The 20,320-nt window shown below is 42.6% G+C and overlaps 1 protein-coding gene and 1 long non-coding RNA gene across 10 annotated transcripts in view; one reads left to right on the plus strand and one right to left on the minus strand.

Annotated features, from left to right (window-relative positions):
- The window catches only part of RGS20 (regulator of G protein signaling 20), a 99,127-nt gene that overhangs the window by 15,164 nt on the left and 63,643 nt on the right, over positions 1-20,320 (minus strand). For 6 of the 9 annotated variants that reach the window (XM_008982625.5, XM_078352449.1, XM_035277637.3 and 3 more), the window contains one exon: positions 3,380-3,528. The exons of 2 other annotated variants lie outside the window; for them this stretch is intronic. In XM_008982625.5, the coding sequence (XP_008980873.3) occupies positions 3,380-3,528 (149 nt within the window). Of the gene's footprint in view, positions 1-2,163; positions 2,919-3,379; positions 3,529-20,320 lie in introns of those variants that run through there. One more of the 9 variants, XM_035277641.3, reaches the window with a different exon arrangement.
- Positions 2,844-10,310, plus strand: LOC144579674 (uncharacterized). The gene is made up of 2 exons (XR_013527822.1): positions 2,844-2,920; positions 10,145-10,310. It is a non-coding gene; the product is annotated as an uncharacterized LOC144579674 (long non-coding RNA).

Genomic DNA, 20,320 nt, shown 5'->3' on the forward strand with positions numbered 1-20,320 from the left:
GAATTGTATAATTCTGTGGCTTTTAGTATAGCTACAGAATAATATAACTATTGCCATGATTTAGAGCATTTCATCATCCCAAAAAGGAACCGTAACCATTAGCAGTAACTCCATCTTCTTTATTCCTAGGCAACGGCTCATCTACTTTCTGTCTCTATGGATTCACCTATTCTGGACATTTTATGTAAGTGTAATAATAAAATGTGTGCTCTTTGTGTCTAGCTTCTTTCACTTAGCATCATATTTTGGTGGGGTCAACTTTTGCTTTTTTTTTTTTTTGCTGTGAGACAGAGTTTCACTCTTGGTGCCCAGGCTGGAGTGCAATGGTGTGATCTCAGCTCATTACAGCCTCTGCTTCCTGGGTTCAAGTGATTCTCCTGTCTCAGTCTCTTGAGTAGCTGGGATTACAGGCACACACCACTGCGCCTGGCTGATTTTTTGTGTTTTTCTTTTTAGTACAGACAGGGTTTCACCATGTTGGCCAGGCTGGTCTCGAACTCCTGACTTTAGGTGATCCACCTGCCTCAGCCTCCCAAAGTGCTGGGATTACAAGTGTGAGCTACCGTACCCAGCCACTTCATTCTTTTTATGACCAAATAATATTCCACTGTATGGAGTACCCTATTTTATGTATTCATTCATTAGTTGACAGGTATTTTTTTTCTCCCGCTATTTCACTATTATGAATCATGCTGCTATAAACATTCATGTATGAGTCTTTATGTGAACATGTTTTTCTTTCTATTGTTAAACACATCTTAATGTTTTAATGTAGCCAAATTTATGAATCATTTCCTTTTATAGAATTTGCTTTTTCTTTTTAAAAATAATTCTTCCCAACACAACACAAAATACAAACATTATCTTGTGTTCTCTTCTTCGCCTTTCAGCCATTTGGAGTTTACCTTTTTTAAAGGCGGGAATTGATTTTTGTATATGGTGCAATGTAGAATAGAAATATATTTTCATATATTGGACACCGAGAAGGACGAACAATCTTCCTGGTCTGCCTGGGTTTTTAGGGTTTCTGGGCTGTGGGACTCGGTGATGAGGCTGAGTTGGTAGTCAAATCCCGAGTATCCTCCTATTTACTGAATAGTTTATTTTCCCCTTTGCTGATGCCACTTTTGTCACATGTTGGTAGGTTTTCTAGATGTATTGTCTTCCACTGATGTTAAAACTACATGGTGTATTTTTGGACTAATTATGAATGACAGTACTCTTGAAATAAAATTTTCTTAAAATAATTTTTTTCTAAGAAAGTCTGAATTACTTGATATGTCCATTGTTGCCAGGAGATTGTTCGCAGCTGTGGTTTCACACTTTTAACACGAAAGTAAATGCCACATTTTATATCGATATCTGACCCCTTCGTATCTACCATTCGTTTCCTGGATCTTTCCTCTGGGTTCACTTTTTTCCCATGGAAGTAGGCCCTTCCTTAGGTTCTTTTAGGTTTGCAGGCAATAAACTCGGTTGGTTTTTGTATGCCTGAAAAATGTCTTTTTTTACCCACATTCTTGAATTATAGTTTGACCAAGTTTTCAGTTACTTTTCTCCAGCGCTTTGAAGGCATCGCTCTATTGTGTCTCCTACACACACACCCAAGTGCTACGGAAGTGTTGGCTATGACGGTTATGACAGCGTCTACGTATAGATTATTATTATTATTATTTTTTTTTTTTGAGACAGAGTTTCGCTCTTGTTACCCAGGCTGGAGTGCAATGGTGCGATCTCGGCTCACCGCAACCTCCGCCTCCTGGGTTCAGGCAATTCTCCTGGTTCAGCATCCTGAATAGCTGGGATTACAGGCACGTGCCACCATGCCCAGCTAATTCTTTGTATTTTTAGTGGAGACGGGGTTTCACCATGCTGACCAGGATGGTCTCGATCTCATGACCTCGTGATCCACCCGCCTCGGCCTCCCAAAGTGCTGGGATTACAGGCGTGAGCCCCCGCGCCCGGCCCGTATAGATTCTTATTTTATTTGCTCTATTTGGTACCCGTAGGAGGAGCCTGCTCTGGGACCTGCCCAGCCCGCTAGCCTTACACCGTTAGGACAGTATGTTTGTTCCGGTCAGCATGTGGGCAGCCTACCACGCCCTGGGGGAGGCAGCAGAGAAAGAAGGGAGGGGCAGGAGTGAACGGCGGCTGGAGTCTCACCTGCACCCCAACGTCCTGCACATCTCTCGGGGGATCGTCCCATTTCCACACTGAGACCTACTTGCAGAGTGAGAATGAAGGCCCCTAAACGCAGTCTGGCCACCACTGGTGTCTTCCTCCTCTAGGGCAGCCGCGGACACCCACGCGTTTCCTCTGCCCACCACCGGGGCCTCTCGTCTGGGTTCCTGCAGAGCTGCACAGATTCCCACTGGGGGCTGAAGTCTCACCTTGACACTGCCTAGCTCTTGTCAGCCCCATGCCACGTTTCCTCTGGCTGTGGGAACGAAGAGACCATTGCTATCGGGATCTCATTGGTGGATGTTCGATGGCTGCGTCCCTTCCTCCAGATTGGAACTTCTTGGAAATTAATACCTAACAGCTGAGTTGGGCAGGTGCCACCGAACTTCGGGCATTTCACTTTCAACCTTCAATCTCCTCCCCAGCGATCAGCTCTGTTAGTTCCATGTCACGGTTCGTGATCAGTCCAATAGCAGTTTTTCTTTCCCACCAGTGAGGTCTTGATCTGACTTACTGTCAACCCTCCATAAATTTAGGATGATTTGATTGCAGAAGTGGTGCACAAATTTGGCTGGCACTAAGCACTTTTCAGATCTAAGACTTAAAAGCTGTAACCCAAGGTTCGCATGATTTTCAGGTGTAAATTATCTCCTTTCCTCCAGACTACTCAGAGGGTCACGGATGTTTGATCTTCGTTTCTTTCCTTTTAAAACAATGACTGTGCGTCTTCCTCTACCTGGTAAGTTAGGATGTATTTTAATATTTGTCTCGAACGCACATCTTTTGTCATTTCTATTTATTACAAAACAAAATCTATGAAATGGAAGCAACAATCCAGGCTCCCTCTACTTCATGGCCCCAGCCTTTAAGACCCATCTTAGATCCGAAGCCTTCATTGCCCCAGGAGTGCCCGAGTTCACTCCTTTCTAACCATTTCTGATGATCCCAAATGTTGCTCATCAATCATGAACCGTCTCAGCTTGTTCTCCAGTTGTTCAACACACATTGGCCTGATTTGAGGGATCTGAGCGTAAGCCCCCTGAGAGCTAGACAGACTTGTTATTTCTGGGGTGTCCCTCCGTATCAGGCATATAGTAGTTGCTTAATAAACACTTACCGGATTAACCATAGGCTGCCACTATTCAGGGGTGCCACTTCCCAGTCACGAGCACGTTAATTAAAAAGCCCCAAACCTTACCACGAGCAGCTACAACAGCAGCACCAGCAGAAGCAGCATGCGTTGGACCCGCGGCTTCCCACTCCCGGCTGGCCTGGGGCGGCGCCTGGGGCATCCGGGGCGGCGGGCACCTGCCGCTTCCGCATCTCCATCCGCTCTGATCCCATGGGCTGCAACAGGGAGAGGAACAAAGCGGGAGGGGGTTGCAGCGTTATGAAGGCGTCAGCCCAGAGGTCAGCCGTTTGGATCATTGAAAAGATGCAGTGCGGCTATACTCAGGTCATTTTTGCTAATTCTGGTAAAATTTAGTGGTTAGAATCAGGATCAATTAGTGTATCCAACATATAATGCCCATCCTCTGCCAAGCATAAAGATGCATTCCAGGGATAAACTAGCAGATAGAAAGCCCTGCCTTAGGTGCTCACAGTTCAGTTAGGGAGACAGACACACATGCACTGAAGACTCCGGTCAGTGCTAGCAAGGCCGTTCCCAGCTCCAGGCGTCCCTGCGACCTGAACCAAAGGGGAACAGGGATGGTGGCAGCTTCATGACGCTGCCGGTGAGGCCAACACGCAGTTATAGGAGGTCAACATGGGAAGGGCAGCCCAGCTAATGCAGGCTGAGGAGAGGTCAGACGAGGAGGGCAGTCCTGGAGGCCAGAGTGGCTGGAGTCACCTAGCTGTGTCACCTTGCAGAAGTGACCCAAATTGGGCAGTGGAAGCACTCAGAACCCCACCTGGCACAGAGTAATTGCTCAATTATCCCCAGGAAGCCAGGCGGGAGAGCCAGACTGTGGCCTGCCCAGACCTGTCTTGTCATCCATCCCAGGGACGGTCACCCTCGCCTACCTCAATGGAAGCCAAGCCATAGGACACAAAACATCTGTGTCTTTCAACCTCTGCCCTGTTGTTGGGGATGCCAAGAATGTGGAAGAAGAGAGACATAAAAGCAGCATGAGAAGCAAAGAACTGCTAAGCCCATTTTACATTAGATACTATCACTTGATGGAGCTAATTGCAAGCTAATATCAAGGACACATTAAAGAACCATAAATACAACTTTGGAATTAATTTCTGGATCTATTATTCTAGTTCAACATTAGATTTGTCTGTTCCTATTATTTTTTAATCCTCTATACTACTGGACTTTGTTCTAATTATTCTTTTTTTTTTTTTTTTGAGACAGAGTCTCGTCCTGTCTCCCAGGCTGGAGTGCAGTGGTGTGATCTTGACTCACTGCAACCTCTGTCTCCCAGGTTCAAATGATCCTCCTGCCTCAGCCTCCCGAGTAGCTGGGATTACAGGCACCTGCCACCACAACCAGCTAATTTTTGTATTTTTAGTAGAGATAGGGTTTCACCATGTTGGCCAGGCTGGTCTCAAATTCCTGACCTTGTGATTCACCCACCACAGCCTCCCAAAGTGCTGGGGTTATAGGCATGAGCCACCATCCCCAGCCTTAGTTAGTCTTGCATGTAAGTTTCAGGACCACAAGAAAGACCCATCAAAGGGCTTTACTGCTCTTTCATCCACTGTGAAAATAATGTTCCCAGCATCCAGAGACTGCCCACAGAGCTCTGCTGGGGTTGCTGAGCTGGTGTGGCTCACTTAGCTAGAAGGTGGAGGCAGAGACGTGGTCAGCCACAGTCATGCATTATGGACACCACAGGGAGATGGCTTCGAAGGCAGAAACTCTGGGCTCAAGCGACTCCAGGCATCACCTCTTGACCTCACCTGTGGAGGAGACAGCCTATCCATGGTTCCACTTCATTCACTCAATTCAGGACACTGAGGCTATAGGAGAAGCCAGCACAATCTCCAAACCAAGATGTTTTGAACAAAAGATGCTCGCAGTAACTATTATTTCCTATGAGATTTTGATGCAACTTGCCTCATTAAAAAAACATATCCCTTGGGAGGCCGAGGTGGGCGGATCACTTGAGGTCAGGAGTTTGAGACCAGCCCGGCCAACATGGTGAAACCCTGTCTCTACCAAAAATACAAAAAAAATTTAGCTGGGTGTGGTGGTGCCCACCTGTAATCCCAGCTACTCAAAAGGCTGAGGCAAGAGAATCACCTGAACCCAGGAGGCGGAGGTTACAGTGAGCAGAGATTGTGCCTGTGCACTTCAGCCTGGGCGACAGCGAGACTCTGTCTCCAGAATAAAAGAAAACCATATCCTAATTAATTTCCAAAAGTAGGAAGGGCTGTGACATGGTGCTGTCCCAAGGTCTCAGTGAAGTTCTGTTTCAACATCTTGGCCACGCTGGGTCTTCCCAGTCAGTCCATGAAATATCTATTCACTGAAATCCTCTCTTACGTGTGAGGTAAGGGTCTCTTCAAACAGGTCTTGCAGATTTTGGATAGGTTTACTCCTGAATATTTTGTAGAACAATTTTTGCTGCTGTCATAAATGACATCTTCCCCTGGCACCCAACTGTGTTTTTTAAATAGATATTTTGGCATATAGGAAGGCTAAGAATACTACACTGAATTCTCTTATAGTACCAGTAATTTTTCTGTTGATTCTCTAATTAGATGATCATACGGTCTATAAATAATCACACTAGTCTCTTTGCTGCCTGTACCTTTTTAAGGTATCTGCTCTTACCCTGGTCTTATTTCATTGGCCAGGAAGTTGAGTAAATATTGAAAAGTAGCAATAGTACTAGGCATCTTTGTCTTCTTCAAGACGGTCTTTAATGAGACGGCTGTTAGTGTTTTGCTGTGCGTTGGAGGTTTCTGGAAGATAGCATTTCCAGTGAAGCAGGCTTTCTTTCACTATTTGCATGGTTTAAAATAAGCTGTGCTAACTTATTAACATTAAAAAAAATTTACAAATTTTAACCCTCTAGCCCTATGTCATAAGCATATTTTATTTGTTCATACGCATCTATCTCTTTGTAAATATCTGGAAGAACTCTAATGACTGAGTGAGCTAACTCTAGAGAACCTCAAAAGATTGCTTAGAGCCAAATATAGCCATTAGAAGCGAAAGGGAAATTCTATCAAAGTCTGTTCTTACACAATTTTTTTTTTGAGACAGCATCTCGCTCTTGTCACCCAGGCTGGAGTGCAACGGTGCGATCTCGGCTCACCGCAACCTCCACCTCCCGGGTTCAAGCAATTCTCCTGCCTCAGCCTCCCAAGTGGCTAGCATTACAGGTGCCTGCCACCATGCCTGGCTAATTTTTATATTTTTAGTAGATATGGGGGTCAGGCTGAGCTCAAACTCCTGACCTGCCTGCCTTGACCTCCCAAAGTGCTGGGATTACAAGTATGAGCCACCACGCCCAGTCTGTTCTTATACTTTTTTAAAATTTTGAGACTGGAAAGCTCTGGAATCGTATAGATTTTTAAAAACATCTTTATTGGGGTCTAACAGGCATCCAATAAACTGCACATGTTTAAAGTGTATAATTTGATAAGTTTTGACGTGTACCTGGGACGCCATCACCACAACCAAGATGATGAACACATTATCACCCTCGAAAGTTTTCTCAAAATCCTGCCGCTTGAGAATCTCTCTTCTGTTGCCCCTGCTCTGGGTGCTAAGGGTGCTCACTGACCTGCTTTCTCTCTATATCCATTAATTTGCATTTTCTTGAATTTTATGTAACAGGAACCACACAACGTCTATTTTTTTTTTTTTTTTTGGTCTGGTGTCCTTCACATAGCATAACTGTTTTGTATGAGCCACCACGCCCGGCCATATTGATATGTCACAATATGTAACTATTTGTTTATCCATTCACTTATTGATGGACTTAGACCTTTTTGAAGATTGCTAAAAAGATTAGATATATTAAAACATTATCTTTTTTTGAACATAAAAATCTTTTTTTCTTCTTTTTTTGAGACAGAGTTTCGCTCTTCTTGCCCAGGCTGGAGTGCAGTGGTGCGATCTCGGCTCACCACAACCTCTGCCTCCCGGTTTCAAGTGATTCTCCTGCCTTGGCCTCCTGAGTAGCTGGGATTATAGGTGCTCGCCACCACACCCTGCTAATTTTGTATTTTTAGTAGAGACGAGATTTCTCCATGTTAGTCAGGCTGGTCTCGAACTCCTGATCTCCGGTGATCCGCCCGCCTTGGCCTCCCAAAGTGCTGGGATTACAGGCGTGAGCCACCACGCCAGGCCGAACATGAAAGTCTTTTATCGGACTAAATTAGAAGAGAATATTATTAAGACTGTATTCATGTTTACTGAACTATAATTTTGACATTTTAAATAATTTAGAGATTTGATAACCAAGTGTATAGAAATACATGCTATTCCTGGAAAAGTTTACTAACAATCTCTCACCTTTCTATGCAAAAAAATTCTAAATTAGTGGGAATGGCTTTCACTCCCTCGCTAAATGTTAAAGTGTGTAGTGTTGGGCGTGATCATCCATACTGTATATGCTGCTCTGTGGAGAAAGGCAAGAGCCTGAGGGGAACCAAGTGTTAATAAAATATGAATATTAAAAAGCAGCAAATGTTAGTAATTATTGAAGTTGACTAACACAGGGTTGGTTATACTGTCCTCTCTTCATATTTGTGTGGTTGAAAGTTTCCTTAATAAAGTTTTTAAAATGTTGAATTCTGTTAGATTTTTAAAAATCTATTTAGGGCTGGGCATGGTGGCTCACGCCTGTAATCCCAGCACTTTCGGAGGCCGAGGCGGGTGGATCACGAGGTCAAGAGATCGAGACCATCCTGGTCAACATGGTGAAACCCCGTCTCTACTAAAAATACAAAAATCAGCTGGGCATGGTGGCGGGGGCCTGTAATCCCAGCTACTCAGGAGGCTGAGGCAGAAGAATTGCCTGAACCCAGGAGGCGGAGGTTGCGGTGAGCCGAGATCGCGCCACTGCACTCCAGCCTGGGTAACAAGAGCGAAACTCCGTCTCAAAAAAAAAAAAAATCTATTTAGATGAGCATATCAGTTTCCTCCTTTGAATAGTTAATGAAGTGAGTTAAGTAAGGCATTTCTTAATGTTGAGTCACAAGCAAACTCTTCTCAGGACTAAAAGATAATTACTCTTTTATTATACTACTTAAATAAATGCTACCTATTTAAGAGATTGTAAAAACAGGCCATGAATGTATATGTTAATTCCACTGGTCTTTTCAGACGTCAGAACAGGATCTAATTAGCCAAACTAGCTTCCTACATCTTCTCATGTCTGTGGGAGAACCCTGTGTACACATCATTTCCCTCCGTCCTATCTAAATAGCACGGGACCAATGCCTTCTGACAGTGCGTCTTTAGAGAGAATGCTGTCATCATTTTACTGTCCTTTGGGACGACCATGTAAGTCACACGCATCATCCTCCAGGTACTGGCTGCCTTCACCTGACACTTCTGGGGCTCAGAAGTTAGAGGAATGTGAAATCACCGTGAGCAACCTCATACGCTAACACGAATGGGATTTCAAAAGCAGCCTGAAGGCTCAACACGGTGCCTCACGCCTGTAATCCCAGCACTTTAGGAGGCTGAGGCGGGCGGATTGCTTGAGCCCAGGAGTTTGAGACCAGCCTGGGCAACATGGAGAAACCCAATCTCTACAAAACAAACAAACAAACTATGTGTGTATATATATATATACACATACATATATATATATATATAAATTAGCTGGGTATGGTGCACATGCCTGTAGTCCCAGCTACTCAGTAGAGGAGCTGAGGTGAGAGGATTGTCTGACCCCAGGAGGTTGAGAGGTTGAGGCTGCAGTGAGCTGTGATTGTGCCACTGCACTCCAGCCTGGGTGACCGAGTGAGACCCCGTCCCAAAAAAGGCCCCCAAAAAACCAAAAACCAAAAAAGCAGCCTGAGGAAATGGGAATAATACAGGTTGATAGCTCATTAAATATTTCAGATCTCAACCAAGAGATAATCCTTCTCAACCAAGGCTTTTTCCAAATTCCTAGGAACTGGACATTTAAGAGGACTTTCAAAATTCAACTAAAAACCAAGGCAAACTCTTAATTTTGATCACAGTCTCTTAATATTTTGGAATTGAAACCAGTAACTAGATCTGAAAAAATTTTAACCTAACTGTAATTATCCCACAGATGCTATTTATTATTATTACTTTTTTTGAGATAGAATCTTGCTCTGTCACCCAGGCTGGAGCGCAGTGGTGGGATCTCAGCTCACTGTAACTTCTGCCTCTTGGGTTCAAGTGATTCTCCTGCCTCAGCCTCCCAGAGCAGCTGGGATTACAGGTGCCCATCACGACACCTGGCTAATTTTTATATTTTTAGTAGAGACGGGGTTTCACCATGTTGGCCAGGCTGCTGTCAAATTCCTGACCTCTAGGGACCCTCCTGTGTCAGCCTCCCCAAAGTGCTGGGATCAGAGGTGTGAACGACCGTGCCCTGCCCAGAGAAGTTATTTCTTATTTTCTGGTAAACACACTTGGTTGCCAGATTCCATTAATAGTTATTTATTTTCACTACAGTTCCCAAATCCTGAAAATAGCCATTAATGAATTACACATTGGGAATACAATGAAACAGTAAGTATTGTGTTTGAAAAAATCTACTATCTCTTAAGGCCTAGGACTCAGGTTCCTGTTCCAGAAAGATACAGAATCATAGATGAGATCCTGATGGAGGAGAACCAAGAACCCAAAAATACATATATTCAAAGTCTTCTTCAAAGACCCTAAGAAGCGGGACCCTACTATCGGGGGATAGTTTAGGGCCTTGATAGAGTTAGACAATAACGTAAGAAACTTTGAGAGGACAGGTTCTCCTGGAGAAGACCTAAACCCCAAATCCATTCTCTCTTCTGACAGGATCTCACTCTGCTCCCCAGCGTGCAGTACCGTGGTGTGAACGCGGCTCACTGCGGCTTCAACCTCCTGGCTCAAGCAATCCTCCTGTCCAAGTGTCTCAAGCAGCATGAACTACAGACGTGCGCCACCATATCCAGCTCATTAAAAATGTTTTTTGAAGAGTCAAGATGTTACTATGTCTCAGATTCCTGGGCTCCAGCCTCAGCCTCCCAAAGTGCTGAGATTACAGGTGTGAGCCACTTAACAAACCTTGGCTTTGGAAGTATTTTCTCTTTGGACAGTATGGCTGGGTAGATCAGGGCTCCCACAGGGCCTCAGTTGGTTACATCTTTGTCAGAACACAGTACTTCTAGATTACGCCTTATTACCAGCTGTTTCCTGCTTTAGACACTGACCTTGAACATATTATCTCGTTTTAACTTCCAGTTTTGTTGTCCTGCATAGAATCTTGCCCTGCTGGGCTGGGCGGGGTGGCTCACACCTGTAGTCCCAGCACTCTGGGTTGCCGAAGTGGGTGGAACACCTGAGGTCAGGAGTTCAACACCAGCCTGTCCAACATGGTGAAACCCCATCTCTATTAAAAATACAAAAATTGGCCCGGCATGGTGGCACACATCTGTAATCCCAGCTAGTCAGGAGGCTGAGGCAGGACAATTGCTCCAACTGAGGAGGCGGAGGTTCAGTGAGCCAAGATCGTGCCACTGCACTCCAGCCTGGGCAACAGAGTGGGACTCTGTCTCAAAACAAAACAAAACAAAACAATCTTGCCCTACTGGGAAACTTACCTCAGCCTTCATTACCCTACCCAAACTCTGGTTCATATTTTTTTTTTGAGACGGAGTCTCACTCTGTCACCCAGGCTGGAGTGCAGTGGCACGATCTCAGCTCACTGCAACCTCCGCCTCCCAGGTTCAAGTGAGTCTTCTGTCTCAGCCTCTCAAGTAGCTGAAACTACAGGCATGTGCCACCACACCTCGCTAATTTTTGTATTTTTAGTAGAGATGGGGTTTCACCATATTGGCCAGACTAGTCTCGAACTCCTGACCTTGTAATCTGCCCGCCTCGGCCTCCCAAAGTTCTGGGATTCCAGGTGTGAGTCACCGCACCCAGCCTCATATATATGTATTTTTTACTCTGGGCTTCTGTGTCTTGATGATCCATTCCACCCATCAGCTTCTATCCAGAGAGCTACTGTGAATGTTACAGAGAAGCTAGAAACTTCAGCCTGAAATGTCTGACTGCGAATTCAGGATGGGATTGGGACTCCGGGCCAGCTGGGGCAATGTCCCGCTCTGATCACTGATTTCTGTTCCAAGCAAAGGCAGTGACAGATAAGAAAAGTCTAAAAACATGTAGTTGAGCTCAAAACCAAGATGAATATACCTCCAAACAGAAACGCAATGGGAATGTAAATCAATGGGCTGAGTGGAAGCAGCGGGCACGCTTGGCTCTAGGTCCAAGCAGTAGGCGGAGGCAATGTCAGTCCAGAAGCTGAAAGGGACTAAAACTGCTCCAGGTTAAATGTGGGGCTGGAGCTGCAGTCGCTGCTTTAAAAGTTGAGAAGAATCTTCTCTTCCTTCTAAAGGAAGCTTACAAAACCACCAACTGTGGCTGACCTCTGATGAGATAAGATGTAGGATATGGGCACGTCTAGTGTGACATTTCTATGGTCCAGAATGAGCTGGTACTGCTGGTTCTGAAATCAATTTTGCCATATTCACAACATTACTTAGGCAGAAATTCTGAATGCGCATCGTAGCATCTGGCTCTTAGTTGGATGCCCAGATGTCCAGTGAAGGAAATCTTACTGTTTCTAGATGGAGGTAAGTAAAAACTAGGAGGACAAAAAAAAAGATCGACAACGAAAAAGAATGAGACAATTGCTTTAAAATGTACTTGCAGCTGGGCATGGTGGTTTATGCCTACAATCCCAGTGCTTTGGGAGGCAGAGGTAGGAGGACGGCTTGAGGCCAGGAGTTCAAGATCAGCCTGAGCATCATAGTAAGCCCCCATCTCTAGAAAAAAAAAATTTTAAAAATTAGGCTGCGTACGATGGCTCATGCCTGTAATCCCAGCACTTTGGGAGGCTGAAGTGGGTGGATCACTTGGTAAAACCCTGTCTCTATTAAAAATATAAAAATTAGCCGGGTGTAATGGTATGCCTGTAATCCCAGCTATCTCAGAGGCTGAGGCAGGAGAAATGCTTGAACCCTGGAAGACGGGATTGCCGTGAGCCACCATGCGCCACTACACTCCAGCCTGGGTGTCAGAACAAGACTCTGTGTCAAAAAAAAAAAAAAATTTAAAAATTAACTGGATGTGATGACACTTATCTGTCATGCTAGCTACTCAGGAGGCAGAGGCTAGAGGAATGCTTGAGCCCAGAAGATCAAGGCTGCAGTGAGCTGTAATCATTCCATTGCACTCCAGCCTGGGCAACCAAGCAAGACACTCTCAAAACCAACAAACAAAAAACAAACTTGCAAACTAAAATTCCAAAACATATGAAGAAAGGCAGTCATTAAAATCATCCACTGGAAATTGAATTTAATATTATAGAAGAAAATGAAAAATAAAGGTTAAGACACTCAAATAATGATGAAGAAATCATTTACATTTAAAGTGTCAAAAAATAGGAAACTAAAATGAATAGAGATGAAGTAAGAACAGGTAGACACGAAAAAGAAGTAGAACGTTTCAAGGATATTAGAAAACAGTACTGAAGGATTAATTTAGAATCTTGTTCAGAAAGACAAAGAGATGAAAAGATGAGTCCACATCATCTAGGGGTTGGTTCCAGAATGGCTGTGTGGGGGACATAGACCCTCTCTCTCTTTTTCTTTCCACTTTCTCTCTCTCTCTCTCTCTCTCTCTCTCTCTCTCTCTTTCTGAGACAGAGACTTGCTCTGTTACCCAGGCTGGAGTGCAGTGATTTTGGCTCACTGCAACCTCTGCCTCTCAGGCTCAAGTGATTCTCCTGCCTCAGCTCCCCAAGTAGCTGGGACTACAGGCTCGCACCACCATGCCAGGCTAATTTATATGTTTTTGTGAAGACGGAGGTCTCAGTATGTTGCCCAAGCTGGTCTTGAACTCCTGAGTTCAAGCAATCTTCCTTCCTTGACCTTCCAAAGTGCTAGGATAACAGGTGTGAGCCACCAGGCCAGGCCTAATATTTTTTTAAAGAAGAAACTCTATACATGTATTTCCGCTGTTACTTCTTTTCTTAGCTTCTTTAAAGGACATAGGATTATATAAAGCAGTAATTATAACAATATATTATTGAATTTGTAACATATATATACACTTACTAGCCACAAAACAGTAGGGAGAGAAAGGAGCTGTATATAGGAGCAACATTTCTGTATCTTACTAGAATAAAGGTAGTATACATCTGAAGTTGATTCTGATACATTAAGAAATGTATTATAAGCATTATAGAGGCCATTAAGAAATTACCTCAGGGCCAGGCACATTGGCTTATGTCTGAAATCCCAGCACTGTGGGAGATCAAAGAAGGAGGATCACTTGAGACCAGGAGTTCAAGACCAGCCTGGACAACATAGTGAAACTCCATCTCTACAAAAAATTTTAAAGATTAGCTGGGCATGATGGTACATACATGTAGTCCTAGCTACTTGGGAGGCTGAGGCAGGAGGACTGCTTGAGCTCAGGAGTTTGAGGCTGCAGTGAGCTATGATTGTACCACTGCACTCCAGCCTGTGTGACAAGTGACACCCTGTCTCAAAAAATAGAAATTAAAATGCAAAAAATATGTAGTGAAAAAATTACTAAAGAAGTAAAATAGTACACTTGAAAATATCAACATAAGACAAAGGAAGTTAGTGAGGGAGGAAAAAGGGAACAGAGTAGTCATGAAATATATAGAAAGAAAAAGAAAAACACAAAGGTAAATCTAACCATATCAATGATGATGTGAATTAAACAATCCAGTCGAAAGACAGAGAGTACCAGAATGAATACAAACATAATCCAACTATATATTGTCTGCAAGAGTCACACTTCAGGTTCAAAAATGCAAATAGAAAGTAAAAGGATGGAAAAATATGTATCTGGCAACAGCAACCATAAGAGAGCTGGAGTGGCCACTCCAAATCATAGCCAATAAAACACTATTAAACACGAAAGTTACTAGAGATAAATAGGGCCACTTTATAATGATAAAAGAGCTGATGTCTCAGGAACGATTATAAATATATATACACCCAACAACAGAACCACAAAGTACATGAAGCAAAAACTGACAGAACTGAAGGGAAAAACTGACAATTCAACAATAACAGTAATAAAGTTCAATCACTTGCATTCACCAATGGACAGAACAACTAGGTAGAAGATCAGCAAGGGTACGAATAGAGGACATCAGGACACTGTGAACAGATGTCTACAGAGCACTCCAGCTGCATCGGTGGGATACACTTCATGAAAATTCTCCAGCGTAGACCATGGAATAGGCCACAAAACAGCGTCAAATAAAGATTTAAAATCATTATTATAATACAAAGTATATTTTCCAAACACAATGGAATTAGAAAACGTAGATGAAATGGGAAAAAAATCCTGGAAAATCATAAACTAAAAAACTTAACTGAAGAAGAAAAAAATCTAAATATATCTTTAAAAGTAAAGAGATTGAGTTAGTCATTTAAAAAAAAATCCCAAAAACAAAAGCCCAGATCTGTTCAGGCTGGTGTATTTAAAAAAAAAAAAAAAGAGGGCCGGGCGCGGTGGCTCACGCCCGCAATCCCAGCACTTTGGGAGGCCGAGGCGGGTGGATCATGAGGTCAATTGATCGAGACCATCCTGGTCAACATGGTGAAACCCCATCTCTACTAAAAATACAAAAAATTAGCTGGGCGTGGTGGCACGTGCCTGTAATCCCAGCTACTCAGGAGGCTGAGGCAGGAGAATTGTCTGAACCCAGGAGGCGGAGGTTGCGGTGAGCCGAGATCGCGCCATTGCACTCCAGCCTGGGTAACAAAAGTGTAACTCCGTCTCAAAAAACAAAAAAAAAAGCTCAGCTCAGATCAAGTTGGCTTCACTGGTGAATTCTCCAAACATCTGGCAAAGAATGACTGCCACCTCTTCAAAAATTGTTCCAAATAACAGAAGAGGAGTGAATACTCCCCAACTTGCTCTCTGAGACCAGTATCATTCTGATACCACAACCACATAAACACAACGTAATCATCTTCTATGAAAACAGTTGTGAAAATCTTAAAATACTAGAAAACTGAATCTAGCAACCTGTAAAAAAGGATTATATGCCATTACCACGTAAAATTTAATGTAAGAATGCAAGGTTAGTTTAACATAAAAAATAAATGTAATAGCCATATCAATAAAATAATAGACAAAAATCACAATAAACTGAGAAAAATTATTTGGCCAGGCACAGTGGCTCACACCTGTATTCCCAGTATTTTGGGAGGCTGAGGTGGGTGGATCACCTGCGGTCAGGAGTTTATGACAAGCCTGGCCAACATAATGAAATCCTATCTCTACTAAAAAATACAAAAATTAGCCAGGCGTGGTGGCATGTGCCTGTAATCTCAGCTACTCAGGAGGCTGAAGCAGGAGACTCACTTGAGCCTGGAAGGCAGAGGTTGCAGTGAGCTGAGACTGTGCCACTACACTCCAGCCTGGGTAACAGAGACTCCATCTCAAAAAAAATTACTTGACAAAATCTAATGCATTTTACAATAAATAATATTCAACAAAATAGGCATATAAGGAAGCTTCCTAAAACTGACCAGGGGCACCTACAACACACGTATATCTAAGAACATATTAAACACTGAAAGACTGATGGCTTTCTCTTTAAGACAGAAATAAGAAAAAGAAATGTACTTTTACCCTTTCTATTCATACCATATTGGAAGCTCCAGCCTGGGCAATTAGGCAAGACAAATAAATAAAAGGCATTCAAATTGAAAGGGAATTAAAACTATCTCTAATTGCAAATGACATGATCTTGATTATTAAAACATCCTTAGAACTCCACTGAAAACAAACAAACAAAAAACCTATTAGAACTGATAAATGGGTTCGGCAAAGTTGCAGGATACAATATTAACAAACAAAAATCAACTATATTTCTGTACACTAGCAGTGAACATTCTGGAAGTGATATTAAGAAAATAATTCCAGTAATCGTATCAAAATAAAATAATTAGGAATAAATTAAATAAAAGAATTATAGGATTTATACACTGGAAACCACAAAACGATTATTGAAAGTAAAGAGTATCTAAATAGGGCTGGGCAGATGACTCATGTCTATAATCCTAGCACTGTGGGAGGCCAAGGTGGGTGGATCACTTGAGCCCAGGAGTTTAAGCTCAGCCTAGGCAACAGGGTGAAACCCCTTCTCTACTAAAAATACTAAAAATTAGGTGTGCCTGTGGTCCCAGCTACTCAGGAAGCTGAAGTGGGAGGATCACATAGCCCAGGAAGTTGAGGCTGCAATGAGCCAAGATGACATCACTGTGTTCTGGCCTGGGCAATGGGAGTAAGGCCCTGTCTCCCAAACAAACAAATAAACAAACAGAAACAAAAAACCCTCAATAAACGGAAAGACATCCATATTTATAAAATACCAGACATAATATTGTTAGGACGGCAACATTCCTCAAGTTAATGTACAGATATTATACAATCCCTATCAAAATCCCAGGTGCCCGTTTTGTTTTGTTTTTAGCGATAGGGTCTCACTATGTTGTCCAGGCCGGAAAACATAACACCTGGTCTCTCAGGTGATCCTCCTTTCTCAGTCTCCTGATAGGTCAGGAGAGCTACTTGGACAAAAAGGCCAAGCCGATTCAACGTGGGAAGGAACAGTCTTTTCAACAAATGGGGCTGACAGTAGTGAATGTCTAATGCAAAATAACAAAGTAAGACCCTTACCTCACACCATACACATAGATTAACTCAAGGGGATCTAAATCTAAGAGCTAAAACTATAAAATGCTTAGAAGAAAACACTACAGAAAATCTTCATGACCTTGAATTAAGGAATGGTTTCTTACACATGACACCAAAAGCATAAATAATAAAAGAGAAGCTTGATAAGTGAGACTTAATAAAAATTAAAATTTTTTATGGCCAAGCCCAGTGGCTCATGCCTGTAATCCCAGCACTTTGGGAGGCCGAGGAGGGTGGCTCACTTGAGGCCAGGAGTTCAAGACCAGCTAACATGGTAAAACCTCATCTCTACTAAAAATACAAAAATTAGCCAGGCTTTGATGGCATGCACCTGTAATCCCAGCTACGTGGGAGGCTGAGGCAGGAGAATCATTTGAACCCAGGAGGCAAAGGTTGCAGTGAGCCAAGATTGCACCATGGCATTCCAGCCTGGGCAACGGAACAAGACTCTGTCTCAAAAAAAAAATTCAGTTATGCTTCAAATGATACCATCAAGAAAGTGAAAAGACAACCCACAGAGTGGGAGAAAACATTTGGAAGTCACATATTAAGTAAGGGACTTGTATCAGGATATACAAATAACTCTTAAAACTTAAGAAAAAGGAGAGAAAACCTAATTTAAAGATGGAGAAACGGTATGACTAGATATTTCCAGTGGCTAATATACACATGAAAAGATGATTAACATCATTAGTCAATAGGGAAATAAAGTCTATACCACAGTGAAATACTACTTTATTTCTACTAGGATGGGTAAAATAAAACTAGAAAACTAGTGTTAGGACGTGGAGAAATTAGAATCCCTACATCCTACATGTGGGGATGGAAAACGGTTTAACCATGTTGGAAAACAGTTTGACGGATCCCCCAAATGTTAAACATGAAGTTTCCGAATGACCCAGCAATTCTACTCCTATATATGCCCAACACACAAAAAAACTCGTAAACAAATGCTGTTTGTTCATTGTTGTAAACATTACACATAATGGCCAAAAAGTGGAAAAACACAAATATTTATCAACTGATGAGTGAACAAACAGAATATGTCCATACAAGGCAATATTTCTTCAGCTGTGAAAAGGAGTGAAATACTGGATCCTGCTACAACATGGATGAGCATGGCAGAGGACGAGGGGTACAGAGACTGGAGTTTCCCTCTGGACTGGAAAAGACTGAATGGGAGAGGCTGGATGAACAGCCAGGTCTAGGAAAAAGGGGGGCAACCTAGATGTATGAATGGGTGCGCTTTTCCCCTGGGAAACGTGGGAGGTGGCCAAGCTTGAATCTTCTTGAAGGATCCTGTGCAAAACTGTTGGTTTGGGGATTGGATTTTATGTTGCTATCATGCACGGCCTCTCCCTTCATACATTTTCCTTTTTTTGGCCATCCTTGTCCAGTTTAAATATTCTTATTTTTCTGCCTTTTAAAATGAAACTGAAAAACTTCTATCCTTTTATTTATTTTTTGAGACAGAGTCTTACTCCGTCACTCAACCTGGAGTGCAGTGGCCCGATCTCGGTTTATTGCGACCTCCACCTCCTGGGTTCAAGCAATTCTCATGCCTCAGTCTCCCGAGTAGCTGGGATTATAGGCACACGCCACCATGCCCGTCAAATTTTTTTTGTATTTTTAGTACAGATGGGGTTTCACCACGTTATGTTGGCCAGGCTGGTCTTGAATTCTTGACCTCAAGTGATCCACCAATATCAGCCTCCCAAAGTGCTGGCATTCATAGTACAGACATGAGCCACTGTGACTGGCAATTTCCATCTTTTTAATGCCCTGGAACATCAGAACTTCCTGTTCTTTAAAGATCGTGTAGAACTAATTAAATCCTCTGGGGCCTGATGTCTTTCTTTACTCTTAGGAGACAGGTCTCGCTGTGTCGCCCAGGCTGGAGTGCAATGGCACGATCTTGGTTTACTGCAACTTGCACCTCCCAGGTTCAAGCGATTCTTGTGCCTCAGCCTCCTGAGCCACGGGGATTACAGGTGCATACCACCACAGTCGGCTAAGACAGGGTTTCACGATGATGGCCAGGCTGATCTCGAAATACTGACCTCAAGTGATCCACCGACCTCAGCCTCCCAGAGTGCTGGGAGTACAGGTGTGAACCCACGGTGCCCGGACAGTTTAGGACCTTTTACTCCCATATGACTCAATATTTTAAATCTACATTTTCTCAGAAAAGTATCTATCTTGCCTAAGATTTTCAAATACATTGGCATTAAATTTGTACATGGTATTTAGTTTTTGTGTAAAAAAATCTTGGTCGGGTTTTGCACCATAACTCATTTCTGATGGTTTGTGCTTTTCTATTCTCTTCTATGAATCAGATTTGCCAAAGGTTAGTCTGTAGTTCTGTTTTCCAAAGAACTGGCTTTGGGTTTTATGGATCGATTTTGCTTTTTGTTAACTGTAAGTTTCATTAATTTCTGCTTTTATTTTCGTTAATCTTTATCTACTTTTTAAAAAAAATGACTTAGTTTTCTTCTGTCCTTTCACACTAAAGCTTTAGTTCATTTATTTCCAGTCACTGCTGGTTTTTACTAAGTGGGTTTAAAGGTATACGTTTTTATCCAATTACTGCTTTGATATATCCACTGAGTGTTGCTCTGTAGCAGTATTTTTATTTCCAAATAGCTCAGATCTAGTAGGTTCACCTCCAGATACCTCAGACCTAATTGCAGCTCAGATTTCTTTTTTATCCACAGCCTTTTAGAATTTTATTTTTAATTTCTTGACTAGCCGTTTGTATGTTTCTTTACATTTTGATCAGAAAATGTGGCCTGTATGATTTTAACATTTTGAAATATATTATTACTTGGTAGATTGACTTGATAGTTTTGCATTTTCCAAAATATCATACAAATTAAACCATATGGTATGCATTGTTTGGAGTCTGGCTTCTTTCACTTAACACAGTGTTTTTGAGACTCACTTAATCGTGTGTATCTGTGGTTCATTCTTCCTCACTGCTGAGTAGTACTCGATTGGACAATTATAACTGTTTATCCAGGAACCTACTGATGGACATTTGTGTTATTTCCTGTTTTGGGTGCTTATGAATAAAGCTTCTGTAAACATTTGTGCAGAGATTTTTGTGTGGGTGTAGTTTTCATTTCTCGTGGGTAAATACTGGGTCACATAGTAAGTAATGTTTATTCACTTTCTAAGAAAATGCCAACTCATCTTTCAAAGGCGCTGTATCTTTTTTCTATTCCCACCAGCACG

This window comes from Callithrix jacchus, chromosome 16 (genome assembly GCF_049354715.1).
Source record: "Callithrix jacchus isolate 240 chromosome 16, calJac240_pri, whole genome shotgun sequence".
Taxonomy (NCBI): Eukaryota; Metazoa; Chordata; class Mammalia; order Primates; family Cebidae; genus Callithrix; species Callithrix jacchus.